At 39.4% G+C, this 18,145-nt stretch overlaps 1 protein-coding gene across 4 annotated transcripts in view; it reads right to left on the reverse strand.

Moving 5' to 3' along the window:
- Nucleotides 1-18,145, reverse strand: part of nfic (nuclear factor I/C) — an 80,622-nt gene that overhangs the window by 16,518 nt on the left and 45,959 nt on the right. The window contains exon 12 of one of the 4 annotated variants that reach the window (XM_068709350.1): nucleotides 7,540-7,628. The exons of the other annotated variants lie outside the window; for them this stretch is intronic. Within the exon in view, the coding sequence (XP_068565451.1) occupies nucleotides 7,540-7,628 (89 nt within the window). The remainder of the gene's footprint in view (nucleotides 1-7,539; nucleotides 7,629-18,145) is intronic. 4 annotated transcript variants of the gene reach the window in all.

The following is an 18,145-nucleotide window of genomic DNA, read 5'->3' on the forward strand; positions in this document are numbered from 1 at the left end:
CCCTAGTTGTTTTTCTTGAATATGTTTTAATGCGTTTGAGGGCTGAAAATGTCTGCTCGACAGAGGCAGTAGATATTAGGATTGTCACCGCCAAACATGCCAAAACGCTAGAAATGTAATGTCACGTAAAAACTTCTTGCATATCTTTAAACTTTAACTCCCACTACTACAAAGTTCTGCTAGCTAGTTTCACAACAGTCCCACTAGCCCACTGACCAATCAAGCTGCATGTTAAATGATGATGTACTTGTAGGCCAGCTAGAAGGCTCTGGCATGTCATAGGAATACGCCCAACATGTCAAACTAAAAGTCTGATTGGTTGAAGACTATGACAAGCAACAATATCATACCCATTTACGTAAACTGCAAATGGATTCACTTGTAATTCTGAAGGCAGATTTGTTTTACTTAGAGACAGCATAGGGGCAAACTCTGATTGGATAAAAGCTCTACTTAAAGCTATTTATGAAAAATAATTAAATTATAAAATAGCTATAACTTTGTGATTCTGTCTAGGCCAGCAGAGAAGGCCTTGCTGGCTGTGACGGTCCACCACTGTCTCCAAGACAGTCAAACTTCTGAACTTCTGGATTGACAAACGAGAAAAACAATGGCGTTAGAGTGGCCCGGACTTGTGCTGCGTGGAGAACGTACTGGTGTAATAGACTGCCAGATTAGACGTGAACTGCATGATGAATGGGGCATTGCGGCGTGATTTGATGATGAGGTAAACGACTGCAAGATTGTCGATAGTAAAGAGATGGACTTGCTGGAACATTTGTGGCCCCACAGAATGGCCGTGGCTACTATTGGGTAGATTTCATAGAGAGAAAATGACTTGGCATTCACTTGCGAGCTCCGGGATCTGATTTAACGCAAACCACCCAAAACGAACAGAGGGAGCTGCATCGCGAACCAATTTGTGAGGGTCTGTTGCTTGATCATTTTAACCCTATAACTCCCTATTCCCTACAGTTTGGTAGAGCACATTTTGAGTCACTATATCTTATTAAAAAATGTATTGACTTCAACTTAACCTGATTGAGCTATCTCTACAACTTGTTTGAGGTCTCTTCTCATAAAGAAATCCACTAGATGTCACTGTGTCTGGGGTAGGCCTTCTTAACTTGCCTCTTCACAAGAAGTTAGCAAGACAAATTTTCCTCCAAACATGTGGACACTATTTGGTGAAAATTTCAAAGGTAAGCAAATTTATTTGACATATTACAGAACACAAGGTCTTACTGAACAGAATTATGTAACTTGATACAAAAAACAACGAATAAGGGTAAAATATTTTCCTAAAAACATGCTTGACCAAACGGATTAATTGTCACTTTATAATAAAGGTAGCGAAGTTAAGCTAACGTAAATAAAAGTCAGAATTTGCTATAAAATAAAACACATCTGATTATTTATTGTTGTAAATATGATACATTTAAGGTTATTTCATCATATATATATGCCAAATTATTTAATAAACCAGATTTCTTTCTGTATAAAAAGAAAGCCGCTACCGAACGGTTGATTTATCATTTATGGTAAACATAAGGATTCTGAGATAAATGTATTTTTTTTTTAATCAAAACCACTACATATTCACTGCTGTTAATATATATTTAATGTTATTCCAATAAATATTTGATGAAAAATTTTAACATTATATTGTTTTCCTAAATGGTTTTATAAATAGGTTTTCGTAAAAAGTAAATATGGTAACTATCTAGAATAAATACGGAGAAGTAATAAAACTACTAATTGGATGGTAACCAATTGACATATTCTCGAAAAGAAAAAGGGAAGAACGCACTAAAAACTCTTTCATTGGTGGAGCCAGAGGACACACCTGACCCAAGTTCACCCTCAGGCCCAAACAAAGGCACAAGGAGAATCTGGAAGCTTGAAGACATTGAGGAATTCCAAGTTCCTGAATCAATATTTGAACCCCCTGAGGCTGTAAAGACACCCTTCCAGTACTACAAAATGCTCTTCACTGACCAAATTATTGGACATATTGCTCATCACACCAATCTGTACTCTGATCCAATCAAGACTAGCCCTGAAGAGATTGAAGACTTCCTGGCAATACTACTCTTCATGGGTGTGTTCAACTTCCCATCCATTGAGGACTACTGGCACCACGAGTCACGTTTTGATCTGATAGCTGATATCATGCCGAAGAAGAGATTCCAGCTGTTACGCCGGTACATCCATTTTAATGATAATCAGCAGTGCAAAGACACTCCAGACAGATTTGACAAAATCCGCCCCCTCTTTGATATGCTTCGTGAGCAGTGTCTCTTGATCCCATCCACTTACAAGCACAGTGTGGATGAGGTCATGGTGGCATATAAAGGCACAAGGGCTGGCACTCTCCGCCAATATATTGCCAAAAAGCCAGACAAATGGGGCTTTAAATTGTTCTGCCGGGCCAGTTCATCTGGCATCATCCATGACCTACTGCTCTATTAAGGGGCAGCCACATTCTTCAATATTGCCCCAAGTGAGGAGGAGCAGGGGCTACTTATAGGAGCCAAAGTGGTGACAACCTTATGCAAAACCATAACACAGCCACGTCTTTCTGTCGTCTTCTGTGACAACTACTTTACCATTTTCAACTTGATCCAGAAGCTGAACGCAAACTTGGGTGCCAAGTGCATCGGCACTGTCCGACCAAACCGCATTGGTGGAGCTACCTTGATGACAGAGAAAGAGTTGATGAAGAAAGGACGTGTAGCTTTTGATCACAGGTCTGCTGAAGGGATGATCGCAGTGAAAAGGTATGACAACAAATGTGTCAACCTTTTGAGCAATGCCTGTGGGATCATGCCTCTTTCAACTGTCAAACGGTGGAGCAAAGAGGCCCGTACAAAGATTACTGTCCCGTGCCCATCACTCATTCCTGCCTACAATCAGCATATGGGAGGCATTGATCTTTCTGACATGCTGGTACAGCTGTACAAGACCCCAGCCAAGTCAAGGCGATGGTACACACCCCTGTTTGGATACATCCTTGACCTGTGATCTCAAATTCCTGGCTGGTCTAGAAGAGAGATTGTGGCCTACTGAACGAGAAACCAATGCCTCTCAAAAGATTCTGCCTGGCCATCGCCCACAGTTTGATGAGAGTCAACAAGCCAGCACCCAAAGTTGGCAGACCATCGTCCTGCTCTCCACCACCTCAGAAGAAATGTTACACCCCAAGACCCTCACAACCACAACCAGATGTGCGTTATGACAACTGTGGACATTGGCCCCTTCACTGTGAAGAGGTGAATCACTGTGGGAGGTGCGTGTGTGTTTTCTTTGTGTGTCCAAAGGGTGTGTTGAGATGGAAATGTCAGAAAAGCAACGTTGTCTTGTGTTTGAATGCAAACCAGCAATGCTTTGCAGCATACCATCAGAAATAAAGTAGAAATAATGCTCAAAAAACATTTGTGCTGTTGAAACACTGCACAGATGAGGTGTGTTGAGACTGAAATGTTAGAAATGCAATGTTTTTCTGTGTTTTGCAATGTTCCCTTGTTTGAATCAAAAACAAGATAGTATATCACCAAAAATCGTATTTGTATGTATTTTGGTACTTTTACCATAAAGTGACCTCTCAACTGTTTGGTAGAGGCCTGTATTTAAAAAACTGTGGGGTCTGTTGAAATATTTTTTTTGGATTGTTATAACTGCCCCAAAGAAATAAAAAATGCAAATTAATAATTTTTCCATTACTTTTTTCTTAGTGAGGACATTAAAAGGTTAAGAGATAATAATCCCATTCCTGTAAGCGAGACGGTTGAGCAAGACACAGAGTTTTGCAACTTGAACGGTCCAGTGAGATAACGCTTGAGGTGCCCCAGCAAGGGCAACTTGCTGTGGTTTGCTTGAAGTAGGCATCCTGGACCTAGGTTCCCCTGCTATGGCTGGCTGATGTGATTGCTGGAAGTGGATAGCTTGGGGCACTGGCATCTATGTGCCATATGTCATGGCTAGAGAGAGCTGCTCTGATTGCTGTAGTAGGCAGCGGGCAACCAGGTTTTTGTGATTGCTGAGAGTGGAAAGCTGGAGGTATTGGCAACCCGGCATCATGTTCCTATCCCACTCGCTGCTACCGTGGAGCAGTCACTCGAAACATGGGAAGCTGAATGAGACTGAATGAACGGTTCTTACAAACTGTGACAAACCAGGGGGAAAAGCCGAGCAGACCCGACACGGGGCGGATCCCCAAGCTCAGGTTGGGGGAGGTGATAGAGGGAGTCTATTATCCAGTTCAGGTGCTGCAGCCATTAGGCACGTGGCATTGGTCACACCTACAGCCCATCAAGTGAAGAGTGAGCATATGTTCACAGAGCTGGGAAGGAGCAGTGGCAGACAGACTGGGCAGAAGATAAGGAGGATTTCCTGAACCACTTTAGACAGGCTGCATGAAATGGGAGGTAATCCAGCAGGCTCACCGCTCTCCTCTGCTCTACCTACACAGGACGGTTGAACTGCCTCGCACTGAGTGTAGACTGAAGGCCAAAGACCCTGACCGGGAGGAATCTTTTGTTAAGTTTAACCCCATCCCCCTTTACCCTAACCTGTTTATTAAAGGACACTTTTTGTTACATAGCCACTGTCTCTGAGTTTCCTGTTTTATTTCTGAATCTTGCCTTCACGTCCCCTGGGTTGCCACAAAACGAGGACGTCTGCTATTTGTCCAGGAATAACAAAATTGCTGCAATCACAATACGTTTCTATATCGTATATATATATATATATATATATATATATATATATATATATATATATATATATATATATATATATATACACACACACACACATACAAACACACACCTCCCTCTGAACCTGCCATTACTGTATACCTACTGTAGCCTGCCACTTCTCTACCACCCTGCTGTAATAGCCTCATTCCTGACACTGAGCCACTCACACACTGCCTGACCGTTACAAGACTCAATTCACAGCGCACACTTCTGAGACACTCATAGTTTTGGATGGAAGCTGCAGGAATTCCCTGTCAGTGTTCTGTGATAGAAAATGTTGTTGTGCTAGTACATTTCTACTGGGATTTAGTTCATGTTACGGTCATTTTTTTTTTTTTTTTTTTTTTTAGAGACTTTTTAAGACCATTCCACAGTAAAGGAAAACATTCCAAATGTCAGTCAGCTGATTTGATCGCGGAGATGCGAGTGACATCTCTATGCATGCTGGCGTTGTACTCTGATAAACATAAGAGGAAACCATCTTTTGTTTTATTGAGAAAATGAGACAATCAACTTTTGATCTCAAGATAACAGAATTGAAAAATAATGGCAAGCACAGCTGTTCTCGGCTTCCGTACATAGTGATCATTTCACTATATTTTAATATCTGTTACTTTTTGTCTAAGGAGGATGTATCCACTCTAGACTATGTGAGCTGCCCTTTCATTCATGTTTTGCTTTCCTCTAAAAGTTGTGTCTCTGAACTCATTTGTGAATCTACTGACACCCTCTGGTATGTGCTCATGTGCCTTACTCACTAACAAAACTATATATGTGACATATGATTGTGTACCTAGGAGAGTGGTAACAGGACCATATGTGTTATCTCTGCCTTTTGCTTTGATAAGAGGAAGTAACCAAATGGGGGTTGCAGTTTAACCAAATAATGTTGAAGTGTGAAGATTCTCAGAGATAGGCAAGGGTAATAAAGACAAATCTCTTTGGGTGACAAGGCTCAGAAGAGGAAGGGGATGACTGGAGGGGTCAATGGGAAGCTTGAAACTGCTGATCAATTGTTATGCTGTAAATACCTGAGTTTCCCCCTACTGTGTGCTGAGATGCTTAAGAGCAGGAGACAAACTGAACTCTTGGCCCATCCTCTGCAGACTGAAATGCAGTCTGTAGGACGGTGAAGCCTTCTCTGGCCAGAGAATAAATATTTTAAAGACAAACTTCTTTCCTCAATGTTTCTTGTTTCAGTATTCAGTATCATAGGACTCACTCTGTACTATTGAATAGTTTTTTTTCCACCACAGTTCATTTTCCCACCAATGTTTTATTGGCAGATAGATTACACATTTTATTACAAGATTCTGTCAAATGTGATCCTTGTCATAGTACCACAAAAACCACAGAGCACTGAGTTTATTATTGAAAGCAATCATAAAACTAAAACCAGAGGGTGTCAGTAGATTCACAAATGAGTTCAGAGACACAACTTTTAGAGGAAAGCAAAACATGAATGAAAGGGCAGCTCACATAGTCTAGAGTGGATACATCCTCCTTAGACAAAAAGTAACAGATATTAAAATATAGTGAAATGATCACTATGTACGGAAGCCGAGAACAGCTGTGCTTGCCATTATTTTTCAATTCTGTTATCTTGAGATCAAAAGTTGATTATCTCATTTTCTCAATAAAACAAAAGATGGTTTCCTCTTATGTTTATCAGAGTACAACGCCAGCATGCATAGAGATGTCACTCGCATCTCCGCGATCAAATCAGCTGACTGACATTTGGAATGTTTTCCTTTACTGTGGAATGGTCTTAAAAAGTCTCTATGGGAGCTGACAGCTAGCAACGGTTAGCGGTAATGGTTAGAGTTTAGTGTATATATGTGACTACTTCCTGTTTTCAATATAAGGTGTTCACAAAGGGTATGTACAAAATACATTCTGTATGTAGTCAGAGATGTCTGCAACTCAAATGAATACCTGCCATTGTCAAGAACTATTTATTTTTTTCCCCAGTAACCCACAAATCAAAGATTAAAGGCATTTCCCTCACATTTTAGTGGTATCTTCTTGTTTATTGATAAGGGACACAGGTAATGTGTTTTATACTTCTTGTAAACAAAATCGAATTAATCTTATTTGTTTTATATATGTATTTTGTGTACAACTTTTGTGAAGTACTCCACTAGCTGTCAGCTTCATAAAATGGATAGAGACATAATATATTATACTTTTCAGCTCAATTTTAACCGCTTGAATGCATTTCCCATTAATGTCACTAGATGAGTGCACTACTACCTTAGTGTCAGCTGATTTGACCGTGGAGACGCCAGTGACGGCTTGACCTCAGTCATCTCTACATGCTGGCATTGTACTCCTGACCTCTGATAAACACTACAAGTAATAGGAAGAGACGACCTTTTGTTATCTCCATATAATGAGTTGGTTATCTTGTTATCTCATCACAAGTTAATCAACTTGTGATTTTGAGATAATGGCAGTATAAAAAATGATTGGGAGCATGGCCGTTATCGGCTTGTTGAGCTTTGAGCACCACGAAGGAAATTTTATTTGTTTATTAATTTTCTATTGACCTCTTATCTATGTTGGGAATGGCAGATATCTCAGAGAAGGATACATCCAAACCTCAGCATATAGAAGCATCTGCTGCCACTATTTTGACTGACGAGATACTATTATGTGTAAGCGGCCACTGATTAGTTTTCGTTGCAGATTCTGGAGCTCTTAACCCTCCAATAATCTGGGTTGGAGATTTGAATCTCTTCTAAATTGAGTTTAACATTGTCAAACGAACCATACTAACCTGGGCTTGGTAGAGTCCACCTGGGTCTCGAGGGGTGACTCCAACGAAGGAGGTGCGATTGGCAGGGGGTGTCCCAGGGGCCGAGTATGCTGAGGGTGTTTGCGTTAACAACATCAGTCTCATACTGTCTCTCATAATGCCATGTTGCTTGTTAAATTGCAAAAGGCTGTAGCCTACTTCAAATTAAATCTGTCCATATCAATAAGCAGCTACAACAGAGAACAGCATCAAACTGGCCAACCCTAACTGCTGGCAAATAAGTCACTCTATGGTTGTTTTATTTTGTACCTGCTCCACTCTGTCTTTATTGTCTGTCTATTGCAGACAGGAAGTCAAACTCCACCCAGCTGATATGTTTACACCTGACCTGAGAGGTATTCCAGATTGAGGAACTCGCAAAATGTCCAACACCTGGTAATATTAACCCACTTTTACTGCAGGAACATAGCAGAATATCATGTCATGTGTGTCCATTGTTTCCTCTGTTGTCTCTTTGGGGACGAATTCTGGACCCCTGGCTCAGTTGCCAATTCTGGATGCGCTTTGGATAGTAATAAGTCAAGTATCACATCCCACTAAGGACAGCTATAACAAACACAAGAGCAACTATTGCTTTATATGGAGCAGGACAACCAATACTATAAAAATACAAACTATAGAAAAAAAATAAAAGATTACAATACATTCAGCAAAGCAAACCACAAACCTACAAAGCTTCTTGACTTGCTAAACCCTGTTTATGGAGAACCAAGCAGGGACCTGAATCATCCCTCAGAGTACAAACTGTATCTCATGTTTACATAACCTGCAAGAAAATCAATGATTTTATGATTGCCTGTCCCACAAGCGCTTACTTCACTCATCTACCAAAACTACGAATGAAAGCTCCAGAACAGCTACTGTATGGTTTGGACCTTGAATGGATGGACTTTTGGGTAGGGTGCCTTTGTCAACTGCTCTTTCAAAGGCCTTTAAAGTAGCATCATGGACGTTACTGGAAGAGACATGTCCACAGTTGGATTTATCAGTGTTTAAAGTTTGTGTGGAAACAAACAAGAAGAATAGGTTGTTTGGTTCATTAACCTTCAACTGTGAAATCACAGTAAGAAATCACAGTCTTTTGATCACACATCATTACCTGAGTATTAACATCAGACCACCTCCATCTCCCTCCTGTAGCCCTCTCTTCCCCTCCACCTCCACTAACCCCCCTTGACCTCCACCTCCTCTAGCCCTCTCTTCACCTCCACTTCCTTTAACCTTTTCATCTCCACCTCCTCTAACCCCATCCTTACCTCCACCTCATCTTAACCCCTCTTCAACTCCACCTCCTCGAACCCCCTTTTCATCTACACCTCCTCTAACCCCGTCTTCACCTCCACCTCATCTTACCTCCTCTTTACCTCCACCTCCTCTAACCCCTTTTTCACCTCCAACTCCTTGAACACTATCTTCACCACCACCTACTTTAATCCTCTCTTCACCTCCACCATCTCTAACATGATCTTCACCTCCAACTCCTCAAACCCCTATCTTTTTCTTTTTTTTATTCTTTTGTTCTCCTATTGAGTCTTTAGCTTTCAGAAACCTCTGAGGTTTCAGAAGACACGGTTGTTTTTACTAAGAAGTGATCTGAGAAGTCATTTAATATGGTTCTATCGTTTATTGCTTTGGGTTTACAGATCTACATACGTACAGTACATCTATTAATTTAGTTTCTTCACATAAAAATTTGCCCTCTGGACACAGTTTGAAGGACTTCTTACTATGTTTGTCTTTTTCTTCAGTAACTGTGTTAAAGTCCCCACATAATATAATTTTATAACCTACTGACAATAATTCTCTGAGTCTTTTAAATAAACAGATTGTTTTGGGATTTGTCAGGAGAATTATACATACATATTTATCATTCTGTGTTTTTCTCCTCTAAAAAGACAATCTAGCATCAAAAGCCTGCCTGGAATAATATTTCTTTTTCTAATAACATCATGAGTTTAAAAAAAAATACCGACACCATCAGCAATGCTCTCACCACATAGAATGTCAAAGTCAGTGTCCAGTAAATGTTTAATTTTTTGGTGACAATAAACACTGGACTGAACACCACGAGCATTCCAGGTGGTGATTTTAAGAAAGCTCATAGTGGAGTGGAGGTGAGAGCTATGGTGAATCCCTGGTCAAACCCCTTATCCACCTCCTCTAACCCCATCTTCACGTCCACCTTATCTTACCCCCTCTTCAATATAACAGGAAACACAGAAATCTAACAACCAACAACAATAACAAAGTGCAGTCTACTGTCACTGTCTCTCACTGTTCCTCAGTTTATGGCAGGCAGCCCTTAGGGTCCTTCCTCAATAGAACTGATAATTTGTCTTCATCTGAGAGCGGTAGAAAACTTTTGGCTCTTGAATGCATTTAAAAAAATATATATTTCCCTAATGTTTTTATATTTGTCACATTTGGTGAGAGCTTGTCAGGTCAAGTCTGTTTCAGGCTCACTAAGGGAGCAGTAAGAGCACAGCCATGGCTCTCCAGCTGGGCTGTGCTCCACACTACTCCGTTTCTATTTGAAAACGCATAATGTTTTGCTATGTTTACACCGAGCGTCCACACTACGCCGGCATTTTCGAGCACCGAAAACGGAGGAGTTTGGAAACGATGACGTAGACTTGATTGGTTATTAACAGTTATGACGTATCCTTCCCTGATTTGTCATACCCATATCACGTGACCGGAAATCATAAACAACAACATTGATTATTGATCGGCTACCAGGTTAATTTAACATGGACAACTGATTACAGACGTTGCTGACCTTGTTGTCTTTACTAGCAGCTGTTGTTCAGTTAAAGTCTGCATTTTTGCGGAGGAAGCAGCTGTTAATGGAGAACGATGGACAACGATAGGGAGAACGATGGACACAAAACGGAGGACTTTCCTGTCCTTATTAATGCTTATCATGCGTTAACGTATTAATTAATTAATGCCGACAATTATTTTATCTTGCGTTAACGCAGTTTTTATTTTTTATTATTAAGTGGACATTTTTAACACAAGAACCGGGCAGCGAGCGGTGAACAGCTGTTTGTGTGTGTGTGTGTGTGTGGCATCTCTTCCTGCTGCTGCTGCCGCTCCCTCCCCCAGTCCAGAACCCCCCCCTTCACTCCATCACCGTCGGTCCCTTCTGTCTCACACACACGTGCACGATTGTCTCGTTACAGGATCAAACGTGACAATATCAAAATACATATTGTCGTGTTTTTAATCAAACATACAAGCAAGTGAGAACAAACTGCTCTTAACTGCAACTCTTTATTAACATAACTTCCACATGCACGTTACTGCCTCGACTCCCTCCACGTTCCATGCTTCACCTACATTCCCCTGGGTCCTAAGTCCCTCCATGTACAGCTTCTTATCGCCTTCTATGTAACGTACATTTATAACAAATATCACACATATTAGTTTTTAAAGTTTATTGTTTGGAATATGTATAAGCATATCATTTAGTTATCACTACTGAGAATTTAACAAACATAAAAAAAACATGACGGAGATAGGTTTGCAGTTTTCAAGGTGTATATTTCAAATTGCATCTATTACACACATGAAAATAAAATTGTGAACACCGGCTGAATAACTATTATCAGAATCATTATAACTGTATTTTAACTGCTACTGTGTAAAGGGAATACTGCTGTTAAAAAGCACCTTATTTGTTTAAAGTATTTGCAAACCAAATGTTATTGCACTTTTGTTCATATAGCAGTACTTTTAAAATAAAAGTGCGCATTACACTACTTTTGAATTCATTGTTGAATTTTGCGCATAACAATTGCAAAACAATCCTGCGATTATAAATTGTAATCGTTGCACTAGTTTTTTTTTGTCATGGAGCAAAACACTCCAGAACAGAGACAAGATGTGGCTGAAATAAAGAGAGATTTTGCCTGTCTGTAGCTCTTACAAGAGCAAGCAGGCTCTTGTAAGAGATACAGTTTATATGTTGAATGAAAAGGATGAACCTACCTCCTATTTCTTTGGGCTGGAGAAGCAACAGGGGAGATATACACATACATTCACTTCTGAATTAAGAAATGAGGGATGGGACAGTGGACTTTTAAGAGAGACTGTAGCAGAGGGGGAGTGTGATCCAGCCAGGTGGCAACCTCCGGTTCTGCCGAGTGAAACCAAAGGGAAGTGTCTTAACACTTGCATTATCTCTACTGACCAGCAGGGGGCGACTCCTCCGGTTACACAAATAAGTCTGATTGTATGGAAGTCAATGAGAAAATGACTCTACTTCTCACTTGATTTATTACCTCATTAAACATTATAAACATGAGTTTATGATCTCAATCGCTAGTTTTAAGTCTTCTTCAATACAGCATGATGTTCATTTAGTAAATTATGGTCCATTATGGTGCTTTAGGGCGGGCTTACTGTAATTGACAGGTCGCTGCCACTACCAATGCCATATACGGCGTCGCTACATCACTCCTCTGCATTTCAAATATTGTAACTTCTGATCACCGGTTGCAAAAAGACGGCCTAATCCACGATGGCAATGTAAAAATCGCCGAACTTGAGGCCTCATAACGGCAGTCCACAAACAAAAGTCACGATGATTACGTCCACTTCTTATATACAGTCTATGAATCCAGCATGTGCTAAAGTACTGATGGAGAGTTTGCCAAAACTATCCCCAGCACTGAAGGCTGAACCCAAGAATTTGCATTACAAAACACAAATCAGAATATAAATCAGACATTTTTTTGTCCAATCACTACAAAACTCACAAGATATGTTTCATGACAATGTTGAACCACGTGTGTAAAACTATTTTGAAACTGCTCAATAGGGTTCAACACTAGTTCCAATCATGTGCATGGGCCTGATGCAATTCTGGCTATAAATCAATGACGTTTTGTCTAACCATCACCACAGTTGCTACATAATTTTATTTGACATGCCAAGACATGTGACTGGAGAGATGTTGAGTGTGCAATTATTGACAAGATGGATTAAACCCACTAAAGTGGCTTTTCTCAGCTCTGTGAAGCCCAAACCCCCTCGCTGCTGCCTGCTACAGCAACTTATACTGTAATAATCTGCACATAATGTTAGAAAACCATGAGCACGTAACGATACAACAGTTTTGTGCATAATGTATTAAGTTATAACATTATGAAAAGAAAAGAAATACTCTCCTTGTCTTCTTAAAGCAAAGGAACCTTTCTAGTTTTACATGACACAACTGCAGGCCTTAATTCAAAGCAACTGGACTTTTTGGTCCAGAGGACATTTTCATCAATAACACAAAGTTAATGAAGCCTCTTCAATGTGTAACAGAATTCACGACACAAGTTATCCAGATGGATGGATAGATAGATAGATTGATACTTTATTAATTAAAAAAATTAAAATAGAATGGTTCCTGTTCTTTAAGAAGACAAGGAGAGTAATCTTTTTTATTATTACATTATGTGCTGAATTTATTACATTATTCAACCAGTTTTTGCTAATGTAGTGTCATAACTTAATGCAAAACTGTTATTATGTTATGTGCTCATGGTTTTCTTACAATATGTGCTAATTATTGCAGTATGAGTTGCTATACTGTGGCTTTTGGATTTTGGCAATTGAGCTGCTTCTTTCTCTTCCGTAAAAAAGGGGCTTAAACCCAGAATGACCGCTTCTGCTGTGCTGGTAGCAATGTCTTTTTATAATGCTGCAGGGTTTGGCGGGTTTTCTTTGTGTGTGGTACAGTGCTGTGACTAGTACATGATAGACATGTTTTATTTTAAAAGTCAAAAAGTCTCTCTATCAATTCAATTCAATTGAATATGCTTTATTGGCATTAATGGTGAACAATCATGCTTTTTAAAAATTTGGTGCAATTTAGACATGCAACACATTTAATATGAATAAAAGTTGAATAAACAAACACACAAGCATAAAAACATATCAATGGCCGAAGAGCAAAACCTCCTATCTGAAAGATGCCTGGATCATTTTGCAGATAGCAGCTTTTGCACTTGGTGCAAGTTGGAAGAGGTTCTACAAAACAATGCTCTAAATTAGGTTTCAAAGAAGGGCGGGATTATCTTGCAGACAGACTGAATATGAGCAGCCGTCCTTGTTCTCATCATCCAAAGTGAAATCTGGCAATCAGAAAATTCTGCAGATAGGAGGTTTTGTGCTTTGGCCTAACTTAATAAAGTGACATCACTGCTAACAGCATATTAACAGTGCTCAAACCCTTCTTTCTATAGTAAAACTATTAGTAGTAAAACTATCAATAAATGCACACTACAAGTACTTCACTCAAATGTTTACTTCAAGGGAAGAGGGACAGAGACATTTTCAGCACAATGTACTTATTATATATTTATTAATTATTTACTTAATGCATAATAATGCATCTTTTTTTATTTTGTGTGTCATATCTCAATCTGCAACGTGACCAGTAAAATGTAGTACGACAATGTTTTCCTCTGAAGTAGATGTACATAGTAAGTAGTATACAGTCCAGTTGCATATTTTTTAAGTGCCTCTCATAAGTTATTTTGGGGTACATTGACATAGAATAAAAAGTAATAATTGCATATCTAAACATCATAATAAATTTGTAGCTTTTTGGCTCGAGGCAGTTGTCTACCTCGTCTAACAGTTAAGTCTGCCCCTGGTGTTTTTTCCTGAATCCAGTGTATTTCAGCAGTGTAATTCACTTATGTCATGGCAGGTGTGTTGCTGAGGACCCAAGGAAGCTCAGTGTTAAATGTGAAGTTGTTCGAATGAGCGGTTCTCCAGAAAGCTGCCAGAAGCAACACCAAGCACTCAGCTCGTTCGGAAGAGCCACTGCATTAGTATTATATAAAAGAGGGTATTAATTGGATAATTATATCACATTTTATTGTCTTAAACAGAAAAATAGATAACTGGTAGATAATAAAAGGAATTACAATAAAATGATGAGTAAGTCATCAAATCTTTCTATTGTGCGAAAGACTATTCTCTTTTCAATAAACAATAACATTCTAATTTGGTGATAGATGTGTCATTAAGCCAATATTACATGTATTTGGATTTATTCTCCTTATTCATTCTTTTTAGATGCTCTTTGTTTCTGAGCTGGTAGGTTTCTCTGAGAGGATCTGTTTCTGGGCAGGGGCTGTTACTCAGAAAGACTTTGATAGTGGGTTCAGGATCAGCTTGTGCCAAGTGAACCTGGAACTGGGTCACTCTGTTAATCATCCATGACATCTTGTTTAGTTCCCGTTTTATTTTGCAAGTTCTTTCTTCCTCCTGTATCATGTCTGGCTTTACTTTGCCTTTGTAATTTTCCACCATTGTGTAATCAGTCTGTGTGCTTCCCGTTTCTGACAGTTCGTCTTCTTACTTAAGTCCAGTCTGTTTCCCTGTGTGTCAGTGCTCCTGGTATGTTTTTGGATTTGCCTCAGATTACCTGTTTTGTGGACTTTCTTTTAAGTTGAATTATCATTAAATCATTTATCACCACCTGTCTGGGTCCTCACATTCCTGAAGCGTGACAGAGAAGTTTCGCAGCTCTGCTCTACATTAATGGTTTGGGCTGTTTCTGTGGACTTTGAGGATTTCCTTACATACCTGTAGGTTAAGTTTTAAGTAAGTTTTTTTTCAATGGGGGATATTCCCAAAATGTATGCCACTGGTTTATTAGAGGGCCCCAACTTCACTTCCACATGAGGATGGGTTGAATAATGTTCAACCCATCCTCACTGAATGGTTTTAGCCAGACTTGAATTGGGGGATTGATTATATTTAGATATTTTGTGATGCTACAGTAGGCCCTGTGTGCCTAATCTGTGAGGGAATTTATTTATTTGCCATACCTCCTAGATGCACTGATGGTTATGCCCTAGTATGTTGAGATTAGATCCCCCTGTAGTGAAACTGTGTATGGATTTCTGTGATCTGAGCTTTCCTTGAATATCATGGTCGTATTTTTGGTAGAGGTCCAAGGGTCAATTAGGACATGATTAACATCTTTAAAACTGAGGTTTGTATTGGACATGTTTTCCAAGGCCTCTGAGGTGGTGCGGCTCCAGATCTTTTTGGATCTTCTGCCAGGGAAGAGGCGTTTTATATGAATGCGTTTCCCATTGGAATCACACAGAAACATAACTTTTGTTTTGCTGTGTGTGTGTCTTTGAGAAGGTGTTGTTTGTACAAGGAGATTAGGAGAGTAGGGGGTACAAGGCAGTGTTCCTCTTGATAGAGTCTGTTATTATTGTCTCTGACTTTGTACTCAGGACTTTCAGGACTTCTTCGGGATATTGAATTTTTAAGTCATTCATGTGTCCTGAGTGGCTATGTGTAGCTTGAAATGTTTCTACTTTCTGTCTTAATTTTCGACTGTTAAGTCGATGCTCCTGTGTGTCCATCAGCATGGTGGATATTAACTGACAGTTTGTGACAACTGATTGAAAGCAGTTATACTGAAAAGATCTGGTCCTGTAGATGTCCTTAGTTGAGAGAAACGTATAAAATTGTAAACACAAAATCATATTGTGCTCGCTTGCAACATACATGTATTAAAGCTTATCGATAAGCGCGCACACACACACACACATCACTTAGACAGAAAGCACCTTATGTCTGCAGGCTGATCCTTTCGTACTAAGAAACAGAGAGACTATTTTAGGACATAATGTACACTCAACATACGAACAGGCTTCCTGGTAGAAGGACATAATGAGCCCTAATGTCATAATGTCATAATGACAGGAGGCTCCTTATTAGGATATAATGTACACACAAGAGTCTCTGCTTGGTTGAGAAGCAGAACACCCTAAGACAACTGTCACATCCTGCGAGAGGCAGAGAGCAGAAAACAGAAGCACATAAATACCGAGATCTCCGGTCTCAGACCCAGAGACTTTTCTCCTCTCCCCTTTGCAGACTTTTAGCCTGGGCTCTTCTACAAGAGACTCTCTCCCCATAGCGGACTTTTAGCCTGGGCTCTTCTACAAGAGACTCACTCCCCATAGTGGACTTTTAGCTTGTGCTCTTTTAAGAGACTCTCTTCGATCTGCAGGCTCTTAACCTACGCTCTCTACAGAGACATGCTTACATATTAGTTAGTGCCTACGGGACATATTACATATTAATTAGTGCCTATGGAACATATTAGTATACGCAAAGCCTTCGAGGACATTCTTACATATTAGAACTGAATGCCTTTTTGGACAATTTAGTGCAGGGGTCACTAATAGGCGGACTGCGGTCCAGATCCGGACCCAGACGCCGTTGTATCCGGACCTAGGACCTAAAACCGATAGATAATTGAGAATTATTACATTTTGACGGAGTGCTTGTATTTTAACCGGCGCAGCTTTTTCAGCCTTTACGGCACTTGGTCAGCGGCGTAAATCACATCAAGTGATGCAGCTCAGCCAATCAAATTTGGGTATTCTGGCACGTTTCCTGACTCGAGTGAGATGTACACACACGGGGGAGAGACGAGGAATGACAACGAGGAGTAGGAGAATTATTACGTGAGTCATTGAAGTTATTTCACATGACGTTCTCCAAAAAGAGAAAAGTGGTCAGTGAGACCACAGAGACCAGAGAGACCAGAGTCTTTAACCAATAATGAACAGACTTTTATAGGTTCATTCTTCACACAGACAGTTTAAAACCAGTGTGTCTCATATGTTCAGAGACCGTGACGATTATTAAAAGCGGTAAAGTGAAGCGCCACTACGAGACAAAGAACAACTCTTTTGAGCAAACGTACCCACTCACATCTGAAATTAAGTCACAGAAAATAAACCTAACACGTTAATTCACTGACCAACAATGATGTTAACAGAGAGGATAGAGCTGAAACAAGTGGTTTAATAACCACAGATAAAGTCCCTGCACATAGATTTATCTTGTTAGAAGATGAGAAAAATATAATAATGTGGCTTTTTTGATTGACATCACTTCACACCTGAATAAACTGCATTTAAAGCTGCAGGGCGATTCAGTGAAATTAATTTTTCTAAAATTAAGTGCTTTATTTTAAGATGCACATTTTTCAAAAGCTTTCTGTTATGTCAGTTATTCTTTAATCCAGCCCTCATTTTACTTGAAATGAGAAGAACATTTATGTATTTCTATGTATTATTTATAATCCATCCAGTTAAATTTGAAAACTGAGAATAATTGTTAAAATATAATTGATGTGTACTTTCTTTATTTGATTTGACAGTTTGACTACACAGACGTTGTTACTACTTCTAGGCTTCTTGAATATATATATATATATATATATATATATATATATATATATATATATATATACATATATATATATATATATATATATATATACACATATATATATATATATACACACACAGTATATATATATATATATATATATATATATATATATATATATATATATAGCGCTAAATAGCGCAAGTAATGTTCCAAACCTTTGCTCGAGGAGATTTTCTCAATCTGGACCTTTTGGAATGTTAATTGAATACCCCTGATTTAGTGCATATCAGGGAATGCCTTTTTGGACAATTTAGTGCATATCAGAGAATGCCTTTTTGGACATGGGATA

This window comes from Cebidichthys violaceus, unplaced genomic scaffold (assembly GCF_023349555.1).
Source record: "Cebidichthys violaceus isolate CVI_PGR_0920_01 unplaced genomic scaffold, fCebVio1.0.p SCAF_144, whole genome shotgun sequence".
Lineage (NCBI taxonomy): Eukaryota > Metazoa > Chordata > Actinopteri > Perciformes > Stichaeidae > Cebidichthys > Cebidichthys violaceus.